This window comes from Rana temporaria, chromosome 8 (assembly GCF_905171775.1).
Source record: "Rana temporaria chromosome 8, aRanTem1.1, whole genome shotgun sequence".
NCBI classification, from domain to species: Eukaryota; Metazoa; Chordata; class Amphibia; order Anura; family Ranidae; genus Rana; species Rana temporaria.
In genome coordinates, this window is record NC_053496.1 from 39890143 (window position 1) to 39903842 (window position 13700).

Here is a 13700-nt window from a genome sequence, read left to right on the forward strand (position 1 = left end):
TACCAATAACAGTCGGTTACTTCAGGGTATTAACACCTCATGGCGCCCGAGGTCTCGCCCCCACCCATCACACGCACCTCCCACCAAACAGCAGGCAAGACCCAAAAGGAACAAACCACATCTCTTCTAGTTATACACAAGTGTCAGCGGCCTTAAGCCACCTGTCCCAAACTTTTTTGTATTTAGAGGGACAACCTCTGAGAATATATTAATTTCTTGTAGGGCAAGACTGAGTTAACCTGCACAATCCAGTGTGCAAAATTCGGAGGATTGGGTCTCATCCACACTCTAGCAACAACCTTACGTGCAGAGAAAAGTGTTTCATGTAGAAATATTTTGGTGAATTTATTGAAGTCTGGGTCAGGGAAAATTCCCAGAAGACACGGTTTTCGGCTCTAGTGTTACGGGGGATCCCATCGTGTCATGTAGGAACCTTACAACCTGGGACCAGAAGGTCTGTATTTTGGGGCACTTCCACAGAAGGTGGAAGAAAGTGCCCGATTCCCGATTGCACATTGGGCAGGCACCTGAGACATCGCTTTTGTACTTTGAAATTCTGAATGGCGTGAGATGTGCTCTGTGTGTTATGAATATCTGGGTCAATCAGACAATTTGGGAGAGACCAGCTTGCACGAGTCCAGGGTGTCACTCCCCTCATCAGCAATGGGGCCAAAGTCTCCCTCCCACCTAGACTTCAAGGCATACGCCGCCACGGACGCCATAGGGAGTGATAACATAGTGTAAAAGTTAGAGATGAGTTTCTTGGGGTCTGGGTACTTTACCGCCTCCATCAAAGGGTTATTTCCTACAGATAGATCATCTAGGGGGAATTGTGCATTGAAAGCAAAGCGAAGCTGTAAGTATCTAAAGTACATTCGATCAGACAGTGAATACTCTGACCTCAGGTGGTCGTAGGATTTTAATTCCCCATTAAAGGTGATATGTGACAAATAGAAAACTTACCTCGAGCTCCATAGCCCACTGTCTGGGATCACATTGAATTCGGGGAGGGCCATGTTGTGCCATAAGGGGGTGAAATCGTGTAGGGGCGGTATGCGTAGTTTGTCTGAAGCCAGAGTCCCCACACTCTCCTATACTGATACAAAAGAGTCTTTCGGTCTGTCGGTCCGCCCTCCCTCTCCGTCCCTCCAGTTATCGCCACCATGGAGTCCAAAGTTGATCGAGACCATTTTGGACACAAGAACCTGTCTCTGTCAATCTTGTCAATGTGAAAAATTTGCAAAAGTTGGGCCGCAAGGTAGTATAAGTTAAGGTCAGGAAGGGACATTCCTACAAGGTCAGTGGGGTATTTAACTTTGTGCCACGGAAGTTTGTGCCTATTATTGCCCCAGACAAATGGTTTTAAAAGAGCTTCTATGGATTTGAAAAGCCTGAGCACCAGATACACAGGGGAGTGCCAGAGCACATATAGGATTTTTGGCAGTAAAATCATTTTGATGAGATTTATGCGGCCCATGACACCCAAAGGCAAACATGCCCACACCTGTGTCCTTTGCTTAAGCATGTCAAATAGCGGCGTTATATTTAGAGATATATAGTCAGTTGGGTCTCTGGTGGCACCGGATTCCCGGTGGGTGGGCATGTAGCAGGGAGAGTCCAGCCCAGTAGGGGCAATGGTCAGAGAGATAAGATCTATACGTGACAGAGTGATGAGATGTAGAGTAACAGGAGTATGCCCGCTCCGCCGGGTGCCTGGATCTCCACGTATATATCAGGTTAAAGTCACTAAGAGGGCGTGCAAATCTCGTCGGGTGGGTGGATGTTGAAGATTGCGAGGGCCGGTCGTTCAAGAGCGGAGTCTAACACATTGTTGAAGTCGCCCAACCAAACGGCTGGTACAGCAGGGTACAATGCCATAAAGTTAAGTCTCTCGGTCAGAACATCGAACTGGAACGGTGGAGGTACATATCCCCTAGTAGTTTGGCTCTTAGGAAGACATATCTACCCAATGGGTCTATTACAGAGTCCTGGAGCTCAAAGTGTGTATTTTTAGCAATCAACAGGGATACTCCACGGGAGTGGGTGGTGTGGACAGAGTGGTAGGCCCAACCTATCCAAGGCCGCCTGAGTGACCGTAATACTGGACCCTCAGCGTGTGTTTCCACCAGGGCCACCACATTCACTCGCAGCTTTTTAAGCTGCCCAAACATGGCTGACCTTTTGATGGGGTCTCTAACCCCCCCTCACATTCCATGGGTGAGACGAGACTCCGGGACTCGGGGCGCCCCGGAGGGCCATCATCCCATGCGACCGTCCCCAGCCGGGGGCGAGCGCTAGCAACACAATTACAAAAACATGGTACCAAGCAAGATAAATTTGTACAGGATAACAAAGACTGTCTCTTAACATTAGAAACCCAAACACCCCCCCACCCTGCCCTGCACTGTCCCCAACTGGTGCGGGCATTAACCCCTAACTGCCAACAGGGCAAAAATAGCGTCCAACCTGAGGAAGGAATAGAAAGGATTAGCATGACATACATGTAGGCCACACTGGCCAGGAGCACAGCAACAAGCCTTTTTTATACGCGTCTAAACGCAAACGCGGCAAAACGCCGCTAAACACTGCATGTACATAGTTACATAGTTACATAGTTAGTTAGTCAGGTTGAAAAAAGACACAAGTCCATCCAGTTCAACCACAAAAAACAAAATAAAAAAACACAGTAAAATCCTATACACCCAACTTCATACCCACAGTTGATCCAGAGGAAGGCAAAAAAACCCAGCGGAGCATGATCCAATTTGCTACAGCAGGGGAAAAAATTCCTTCCTGATCCCCCGAGAGGCAATCGGATTTACCCTGGATCAACTTTACCTACAAATCAAATGTAAACGCAGCAAAACTCACGTTTTAAACGTGGGTTACTATATGTCAAGTTTAATAATTTAGGAGTAGTTGTAAAAATGTCCCATGTACATGGAGCTTAAAATGAAATGGTGGCAGTTGAATTTTTTTGTTTTGTCGCAGCTTTTCTCAAAAGGAAAAATACACGGACATGAATTTTAGTGTATACAAACATAGCCTCTTTTTTGGTAAAATATAAAAATGGTGCTGCAAGAAAATAGATAGATACACAACATGTCAAACCGCAAAATTGCGAGCTCCCATGAAATGAGCGAAACACTATGATACCCAAAATGTAATCAGGTGAAAGTTTAAAAGCCTTTAAAGGTTATCAGTATAGAGTTAAAAGGGTTTAAAGTCGGCAGCTGTCTCGGCTCCTCCACGCAAGAGCTAACCCCCCCCCCCCTCTGGGAAGTGCTCTCCCAAGTGGGTTAGCTTGCAGGCACGCTCCCACGTTATACAGTCAGCGGCCATAGCCGCAGAGTGCATCACTTGGCCCCGCCCCCGTGTGCAGCATCATTGATTTGATTGACGGCAGCGGGAGCCAATAGCTGCGCTGATATCAATCATCCAATGAAGAGCCCACAAGAGCTGGCGGAAAGCATTGCGCCCACAGAGATTCAGGGCTCAGGCAAGTAAAACGGGGGCTCGGGGGGCCCGGAGAGTGCAAGGTGTTTTTTCACCTTAATGCATAGGATGCATTAAGGTGAAAACACACAAAGCTTAACAACTCATTTAACCATAAATTACAACCCTAGAATAATTGTTTTCACCCCAACGTCCACAGCGATACCTCACGTGTGGCGCAAACGCTGTTGATATACACAAGCAGGCAGGCAGACCCTAAGCATGTGCCAGCAATTACATACAAGCACTTTTATTCTCCCCTTTAACATTATTGCTATCCTAAGGGGGCTAACGAGCAATGGAATAGCATGGACAGGCGACACTTTTTTATGGAGACATCAGGAGTACATTAGACCCACTGCACCTAATTAAGCCAGATCCCTGGCTACAGTATTTAAGAATGCATAAACTAAATCTGGAAGTGATAAAATGCTTGCTGCTTTCAGCTTCATTACTAGTAGAGGAGATCAGGGAACAGATGTTCCTTGATCTCTTCCTGCTCTTACTTACTTGCCAGTTTACTGTGGCCCAGAGCTCCAAAAAAGAATAGTAGAGCCCGATAAACCACCACAGTGTCAGCACAGGGGGGCATGTAGAGCTGCCCAGATCTTTTACCGAACAGCCAGTTCTAAATAAAAAAATAAATAAATAAATCTTACCAAGTTCATGGCTGCAAGTGGTTAAAGCTCCCCACTACCCCCAAACCCAGTCATACCCATCTTTACAGTGCTTCACTGCCACTCCCTTCTTCTATGGCTAAATAATTGAGTTTACATGGAGCAGACATGATCTCAACTATGTGAAGTGTTCACACTTAGCAACTAGACGCCAAGTCCATGCAACTACATCACCACATTAGTCATATCACCCAATTCTATCACTGAAACCATCATCTTCCCTCCAAGTCTTCCTAATCTCTAGCTACCGCAACACCTACTCCAATTCCCATCTCCAGGACTTGTCCAGAGCTTCACCCATCCACTAAAACTCCCTTCTGCAATCTTTACAGAAACTCTGTACACCTTTAGGCGATCCCTGAAAACACATTTCTTCAGGACGCCTGTCCTCCCTCTACCCAATGACTGAACTTTTACTTCCCCCATCAAGTCACCCTCACATATTTATTACCTTTTCGGATCACTTGTCCATTCCTTTTAGAGATTCTCATAAGCAGGGCCCTCCTAACAGCTGCAATAAAGGAAAGAGCAGCGGAGGAGCGCTGTAAAAAGGTCAGCACAACTGGATAGGGCGCTTTCCAATCACCGACCAGCTAGAATCTCGTTTCCACACTACACATTCTACAAGGAGCCAGACATCAAGCCAATGGGAGCATCTCAGCAGCCATTCAGAATACTCTCATTGGACAGGATGAAGGCATGTGGTTTGGACTTACACCAGAAGTCAGGGGGCCAGAGTCCTAATACTTCAATTGCTCGGTCATGCAACACTGTACGCATATTAAATTGTATAATTTCATACAAATCAAGCTTTCTTTTGATGGTATTTAGCCACCACTGTTATTTATTTTTTTTGCTTAAAAGGGTTGTAAAGGTTTGTTTTTTATTTTCCAAATAGGTTCCTTTAAGCTAGTGCATTGTTGGTTCACTTTCCTTTACCTTCGATTTCCCTTCTAAATGTTTTTTTTGTCTGAATTTCTCACTTGCTGTTCCTCCTCAGTAAGCTTGCCCCCATCATCCGAGCCGTTCTGGCTGGGGGTTAGTCAGCCAGAACAGCTTACTGAGGAGGAACAGGAAGTGAGAAATTCAGACAAAGAAAACAAAAAAAACATTCAGAAGGGAAATCGAAGGAAAAAGGTAAGTTGAACCAACAATGCACTAGCTTAAAGAAACCCACTTAGAAAAAAAAACAAAACACTTTTACAACCCCTTTTACAGATCAAAAATGTTAAAAAATAATAAAAAAACCTGAGTTAAGGTAATTTTATCTCTTTCACTGATGAGGGTGTCCCGATTATCAGTGTAGATGTCCCCTTTCACATTTGCCGGTTACCAGCTCTCCACGGTGCGAGTAAAGAAATGCTGATAACCAAGTGTGTTTACGTTGTGATCACCTGTGATTGGACACAGCTGATCACATGGTAAAAGGCAACTGTGATTGGCCATTTACCCCGTTCTGTGATCAGCTGTGTCAGACAGGTGCAGTTCTGGGGGGTGCCAGAACTGGACGACCATGCTGTAGCGGTCATTCAGGCAAGTGGTTAAAAGTCAACAGCTACAAAAACTGTAGCTGCTGACTTAATAAACACACTCCCCTGCTCCAGGAACCAGCAATGTGCTCACCCGAGTCGTCCCTTCTCTCAGTCTCTTCTCTCCCCGGCACCAGCATCTCAACTGTGGGCACCCACTATGCATTGTAAATGGTCCCTCAGTCTTCTGGGACCTTTAACATGTCCCAGATGAGTGCGGGGGGGGGGGCTGGCGACGAAATTCCGTTCAAATGTCCTAGGCGAAGCGAAAAGTAGTAGGCGACGGTACCACCTATCAAAACCAGCTACCCACAACCCACCTTAAAGAAAGAAAATTGGCATTTGGAGAAGGAGAGTGGGGGGGGGGGGGGGGGGATGTCCTAAATCGGAACTTCCCCTTTGGGGTGGAGCTCTGCTTTCATTTCGATACTCCCATGTGGCAGTGCTCAGCCAGTTAAAAAGCACTATGCTGCAACATAAAAACGAGTGACATGCTCCACCACACCCAGCGACACTTTTTCACTGTGACTGAACAGAGCGCCAGGGGAGTAAAGAGATAGCGAGTATGTACTTCTGGGGAGCAAGGAAAATATCTGGTTTGCTTTAGCTTTTCAGTTTAAAGTGTTCAAAAACAAAGCCAAGTAATTACAAGTCATGATAACTTGTCTACCTCCTGGTGAAGAAAGGGAACCATATTATCTTACCTCTGGTAAAGTGGAAATATTGTTATTCTCCAAGTTCAATTCATCAAGTTCGCTGCACCTCGCTAAGGATCGTGGGATGGCCGACAGCCTGTTGTAGCGCAGCCCCAAGCGGTTCAAGCTGGACAGATTCCCTAGAAAAAAAAAAAAAGAACAGACATAAAATCCTGATTGTCGACTTCTTGCAAAACCAAGAACACAGCTGAAAGGACACATTGGGGTTTTAAGTCTCACCAAGAAAGTTGCAAGTGACTTAAAACCCATGCAACCACCAACCAATGAAAATTAAGTGGTAGAGTTTACACTACAAATGGCAACTCTACTTCAACTGTCCTTTTAAGCGCCCGGACTATAGGCATTTATAGCTCATTAACAAGCAGTAAGATCTATGGGCTTGTTCACACCATCCATGTTGGGCATCATTGCCCAATACAAAAAGCTTTGCTCTGCAAGGGACTGTCGACACCAAGGTGCTGTATTGGAGTTGACAATCCCTTAAAGAGCAAAGTTGTACCTGAAAGTTTTACATGCAACAGTGGGATTGTCCAGCAACTTTGTGGAGGGAAAACAAGTCAGATCCAAGCCGCACCCATCCAAAGTCACGTCAAAGTTAAAGGCGCATCAAAGTCGCAGGACTTGAGCCGTACAAATGTGTGAATGGATCATTAGGCATTTTCCCCCCACCAATTTTCACTTGGCAATCCATCATCCAGTAACACTTCCTGCCTCAGGGTGCCTACACTCTGGACGAAGGAGCAACAGAAACACACATGGACAGCATTGTCAGTGTGAGGGGAGGGTAAGATGCAGAATTAGATGCAGGAGGAAAAAAAATACCCAGATCAAGGTTTGATCCGAGTCAGACCCAAAATTAGTGTTTGGGTCAAGGTGAGTATTTTTATCTTTTTATTCATAATCAGTGCGTTTTGTTACAATATTATTTTATAGAGATATTACAGGGGTTTACCTATACACAGATATATATATATATATATATATATATATATATATATATATATATATATATATATATATATATATATATATAGAGAGATAGATGTATATATATATATATATATATATATATATATATATAGATAGTGTTTGTATGAAAACCATCATATATTTACAGCGAAAAGGGAGAAAGAAAGAAAAGGGAGAAAGAAAGAAAAGGGAGAAAGAAAGAAAAGGGAGAAAGAAAGAAAAGGGAGAAAGAAAGAAAAGGGAGAAAGAAAGAAAAGGGAGAAAGAAAGAAAAGGGAGAAAGAAAGAAAAGGGAGAAAGAAAAGGGAGAAAGAAAAGCAACAACAACAACAACAACAGTGTGTTTTAAATAGGATAAAAAAATAAAATAAAAAAAGGCACACCATTGTTTCTGGGCTGTACTACCGGGTACAAACATCAACATACATATATGTGGAATTGCTGCGATCGTCAGGGGCAGGAGAACGTATTTTGGGCTATTCTTTGGTGGTAGGTTATGGTAGTAGCAAGAAATAGATGGTTACATTTTTTTGGAGGGGTTTTTTTTTTTTCCTTCACTATTTTGGGCCAGTTCTCCTTAGATGAAATACAAAAATAAATCAGCAGATAGCGAATACCATTTACTGCTAAATGAAATTCCTGAAAAAACGCGGTATAATCCACCTGGATGCACAAAATAGTGATATGTACGGTTTTACCAACACATGTCAAAATTGGGCTTGGGAAGATCTGTTCTACCTATAGTTTACATATACTTGTGCATTAGTATAGAGTGCTGAATAATTTAAACTTACACACGCCACAGCGTATTTAAAAAAAAAAAAAAAAAAAAAAAAAAAAAACACCTTCTTTAAATTCTGTGCACAAAACACCAACATTTCAAGTATGATGACAATTGCAAAGTATAAAACGACGATTTAGCTTGCGCCAATGTCGGGGCCGCCACCATTGGTGCACCTCCAGTCTAGCAAAGAGCGATTAATGATGTGAAGCTTGTGAAAGCCAAACTTCTGCCTCCAACATGAAGGATGGGCTACAATGCCATGACAAGATTTTACAGGATGACTTCAAAACAAGGGGGATTTGGTGAAGTCTGGGTAATGAAGCGTCCAAGCCATGATTTTTGTACTTGCAGGTTTATCCCATTAAAAGGAAGAGAGTTTTAAAGGCTGAGAAGCCAATAACTCCCCCCTCCCCCTCCCGACTGCCATCAATTATTCCTCAGACAGTCTTTGTTTGAAAGCCGTAAAAGTAGACATAAACCCAATCCCTATAATCACGTACGCTTTGACATGTTCAAGTTATTTCAAAAGTAGTTTTGAATATGTTTTTTTTTTTTTTTAAAAGAATATCAGGTGATCCTGCCATGAAGGTTCATGTTCAGGCCCTGCCTGTCATAGGGCGACAATACTTTGTCCCAGTCTCCTAAAGCTGGGTATATACTGGTAGATATTCAAACAAAACCAATTTTCATTTTAACCACTTACTGACCAGACTTTCTGAAACTTTTTGTTTACAAATTGAAATCAGTATTACTTGCTAGAAAATGACTCTGAACCCCCAAACATTTGAATTTTTCCAGCAGAGACCCTAGGGAATAAAATTGCGATTGTTGCAATTTTTTATGCCACACAGTATTTGCACAGCGGTTTTTCAAACATAATTTTGCGAAACAAAAAAACACACTTTTTTTTGTAAAATATGAAGGATGATGTTACGCCAAGTAAACAGATATGTACATGCGATTAATGTATGCGTTTGCTTCTGCACACAAGCACAGAGGGGTGGGGCGCTTACATTTTTTTTCCTATGCATTTTATTTTTACACGGTCCCTTCAATTTTTTTTTATCACTTTTATTCCCATTACAAGGAATGTAAACATCCCTTGGAATAGAGAGGAGGATGACAGGTCCTCTTTATGGAGAGATCTGCAGTGAAAAAAAAAAACACGCAATCTTCTTAAAGCGGAAGTAAACCCATCGATGTAACGCTTAAAAAAAACTGTTACCATTCCGGGCATGCTGGGAATGCTAACTGCACATTGGTTGTGCTCTCAACCAAACTGCCAAACCATCCAATGGCTGGTGTCATAACTGATCACATGTGCAGCTTCATGGCAGTTGAAGATTGAACAAAGGCCAAGATGGCAGCTTCCTTGGCTGAAAAAGATAGGAGGGTTTACTTCCACTTTAAAGGGGTTGTAAAGGAAACATTTTTTTCCTAAATAGCTTCCTTTACCTTAGTGCAGTCCTCCTTCACTTACCTCATCCTTCCATTTTGCTTTTAAATGTCCTTATTTCTTCTGAGAAATCCTCACTTCCTGTTCTTGTGTCGGTAACTCCACACAGTAATGCAGGGCTTTCTCCCTGGTGTGGAGTGTCGTGCTCGCCCCCTCCCCTGGAATATAGGAGAGTCAGGACAAGGGAGGGGGCGAGCACAACACTCCACACCAGGGAGAAAGCCTTGCATTACTGTGTGGAGTTACAGACAGAAGAACAGGAAGCGAGTATTTCTCAGAAGAAATAAGGACATTTAAAAGCAAAAACGAAGGATGAACATACAGTCGGTCGGATTGTCCGATAAAACACGTCCATCAGACCGATGTTGTCAAAAAGTCCAATTGTGCGTATAGGCCTTTAGAGTTGATCAAAGATTGTTGACAGCACCATCAGATCGTTTCTCGGGTTAACCAGCGGAAACAGTAAGCCCCAGAAACACCGGCGAGCGGCAGGAGCTGCTCATGGGCCGATTGGACCGGTTTCATGAGAAAGCCAGTGCCGGCTGCAAAAGACGGTACCTGGTTATGGCCGATATCTTCAGCTATAGTCCTGAAAAAACACTTGCAAAACTGATACATGTATGTCAAGTGGTTATTGACATGAAAGCCAACATAGTACATGTCTTATACTCGGAATTCATAGATTCACACTAAACCATAAAAAAAAAAAAAAAAAAGTTTGACAGAGCAGGATGGCGTCAGTTTCAATGCAATGCACGTCTTTGTTTACAGTTTTTATTAATTTTTTTTTTTACTTTATTTAAAAATGACACTTGAATTCATGCCTCTGCCCAGCAGCGTGGTGTGTTGCACTGCTGTGCAGTGACATGCTGGGTGTAAAAATGCAGTCATGCCATTTTTTCGACACTACGCCCGGCGCACATCACACCAGCACTGTGATGTGAATGGGGCACATAGAAAACTAATGTGCCCTAGCATTAACCTTCATTTATCCAATGCAGAAAGATGCAGGTCACCGCAGATAGTGTGAACGAATCTTTTAATAAAACTTCTGTTGGGTTAATAAATCAAAATGAAGGTCCAGTGATCGAAAACCCCTCTGAATTTTTCTGCATCCAAGGATTCCCACTACACATAAACTAGCTCACAATAGAGTTCACTAAATGTCCCTCGTAAACAGAAAAGCAAATACAAACTAGCTGAAACCACAAACAGGAACAGAAAGCGGGGTATAACAAAATGAAAGTCTACTGGGGCTCTTCAAGACTGGACTTCATCTTCAACAGTTGTACAGGCTCCTCTCCTGTACTGTATTTTTTTACTCCGATTTCACTGCACACTGTGAGCTTCTCACAATGTGCATTAGAAGATGCAGCAAGTCAGATGGAGCCCACCTTGTTTCCTTGTTGTAAAGGGGAGGGGACAGAAGACACGTGTGTGTGCACCCATACGTGTAGGCAGGGCTAGGGGACACCACTGTGTGTGTGTGGGGGCTTGGGAATGCTGTGACGGGGGGCAGAGAGCACCATTGTGTATGAGTGAGGGGGCTTGGGAACAATGTGAAGGGGGGCAGAGGACACCACTGTGCATGTGTGTGTGGGGGCTTGGGAACGATGTGAAGGGGGGGCAGAGGAAACCACTGTGCATGTGTGCGTGGGGGCTTGGGAACGATGTGAAGGGGGGCAGAGGACACCACTGTGTGTGTGTGTGTGGGTGGGGGGGGGCTTGAGAATGATGCGACGGGGGGCAGAGGACACCACTGTGTGTGTGTGTGGGGGGCCTTGGGAATGATGTGACGGGGGGGCAGAGGACACCACTGTGTATGTGGGTGGGGGGCAGAGGACATCACTGTGTGTGTGGGGCGGGGGGGTGCTTGGGAATGATGTGATGGGGGGGGGGGGCAGAGGACACCACTGTGTATGTGGGTGCTTGGGAATGATGTGACAGGGGGGGGGGGGGCAGAGGACACCACTGTGTATGTGGGTGCTTGGGAATGATGTGACGGGGGGGGGGGGGGGCAGAGGACACCATTGTGTATGTGGGTGCTTGGGAATGATGTGACAGGGGGGGGGGGGGGCAGAGGACACCACTGTGTATGTGGGTGCTTGGGAATGATGTGACGGGGGGGGGGGGGGGGGGGGCAGAGGACACCACTGTGTATGTGGGTGCTTGGGAATGATGTGACAGGGGGGGGGGGCAGAGGACACCACTGTGTATGTGGGTGCTTGGGAATGATGTGACGGGGGGGGGGGGGCAGAGGACACCACTGTGTATGTGGGTGCTTGGGAATGGTGTGAAGGGGGGGGGGGGGGGGAGAGGACACCATTGTGTATGTGGGTGCTTGGGAATGATGTGAAGGGGGGTAAAAGGACAACACTGTTGCAGGATGTGAAGGGGGTGACAGAAGACACTGCTGTGAATGGGGGATTATGATATGCAGGGGGACTGAGAATATAGGGACAGGATTGTGATATAAAAGGAGGGGGCCTGTGATGTGAAGGACCAGAGTCATCGCACAAACACGCTGTTCAGACCTCTGCGGGAAGAAAAGTTTAGTGATTGGACTTCCGTGAACACTGAACACTGCAGATTTTTGTCTTCAGATTTACCAAAACCATATAGTGCAAGGGCCTTCCCAATTGCATACAAATAGAAACTCTTAAGGTTTGACCTTATTTTATATGGTTTTGGTAAATCTGAAGACAAAAAGCTGCAGAAAATCTAATAGTGTGTATGGGGTCTAACAGGCAGATTGACAACAACTGTTACCACCTACACAGGAAAAAAGAAAGGGATAAGTAGAGGTTCTCAGTGAGATTGCAGCTTTCAGGTTTGACCAAAAATGCTGGGAAGTGACAGCGCGCCGAGTGTTGAAACCACGATTGTGTCGTCACTCCCAGCACCCAAAGGCAAGGCTGCAGGTCACAAGAGGAAGCTGGGGTCACCGAGATCTCACGGCGGTGAAGCTACACGCCTGTAGTGCAATGTATTGTTGGCACACTCGTAAGTGCATTAGGTTTTTTTTCCTCCCCTAAAGGCTAAAACACGACAGCTTAGAAGAGAACCATTCTCTCTCTGAATCATTAAGGCTTGGTTCACATGTGTGTGAATTGCGTTTTGAACCCCATCCAATTCGCATGACATGTGAAACCACATTGATTTCCATTGAAGCTGTTCACATACAGTACCTCACAAAAAACGGGGTTACTTACCGGTAACATCCCTTTTCCTGGAGTCTTTCAGGACAGGTACTGTAGAGAGACACAGGCTCCTCCCCTCACAGGAAACACCGCCTTCCAATTAAGAATTTAAGCCTCATCCTCCCTCAGCTCCTCAGTTTTTTCCAGAGTACCTCCGGCCAGCTGGGGAGACACAAGAACACGTCATAAAAGTATAAAATTACATCTTACCCGACGGCCTCGTCTGATGAGTTTCCATAATAACCCCTACAACAAAAGAGGGTGGGTACCAGTGCTGTCCTGAAAGACTCCAGGAAAAGGGATGTTACCGGTAAGTAACCCCGTTTTTCCCTGTTCGTCTTTCAGGACAGGTACTGTAGAGAGGATAAGCGAGCACCTTACCCTAGGGTGGGACAACTGCTTGCAGTACTTTGCGTCCAAAAGCCTGGTCTTTGGTTGAAAGTAGGTCCAGTCTGTAATGTTTTACAAACGTTGAGAAACTAGACCATGTTGCAGCCTTGCAGATCTGCTCCGGGGAAGCACCAGCACACTCTGCTTGGGAAGTTGCTACTGCCCTGGTGGAATGAGCCTTGATACCCTGTGGAGGCTCTACTCCCCTAGAAGAATAGGCTAGAACGATGGCTGCCCTTAACCACCTGGCTATCGTGCGTCTAGAAGCCCTAGACCCTTTCTTGGACCCAGAAAACAAAACAAATAGTGAATCAGCTTTCCTGAACTGACTTGTGTAATCCAAGTATTGTAGGACACACCTCCTAACATCTAGGTTGTGAAACTTGTGTTCCTGTTCCCTCACAGGATTTGAACAAAAAGAAGGCAATGTTATTTCTTGACTTCTGTGAAACTTAGAAGCTACCTTTGGTAGAAAAGCCGGATCT

The 13700-nt window shown here is 44.9% G+C and overlaps 1 protein-coding gene across 1 annotated transcript in view; it reads right to left on the minus strand.

The window, feature by feature from the left end:
* SHOC2 (SHOC2 leucine rich repeat scaffold protein) overlaps nucleotides 1-13700 on the minus strand; it is a 94386-nt gene that overhangs the window by 17077 nt on the left and 63609 nt on the right. The window contains exon 4 of the mRNA XM_040361633.1: nucleotides 6406-6536. Coding sequence (XP_040217567.1) covers nucleotides 6406-6536 — 131 coding nt within the window. The remainder of the gene's footprint in view (nucleotides 1-6405; nucleotides 6537-13700) is intronic.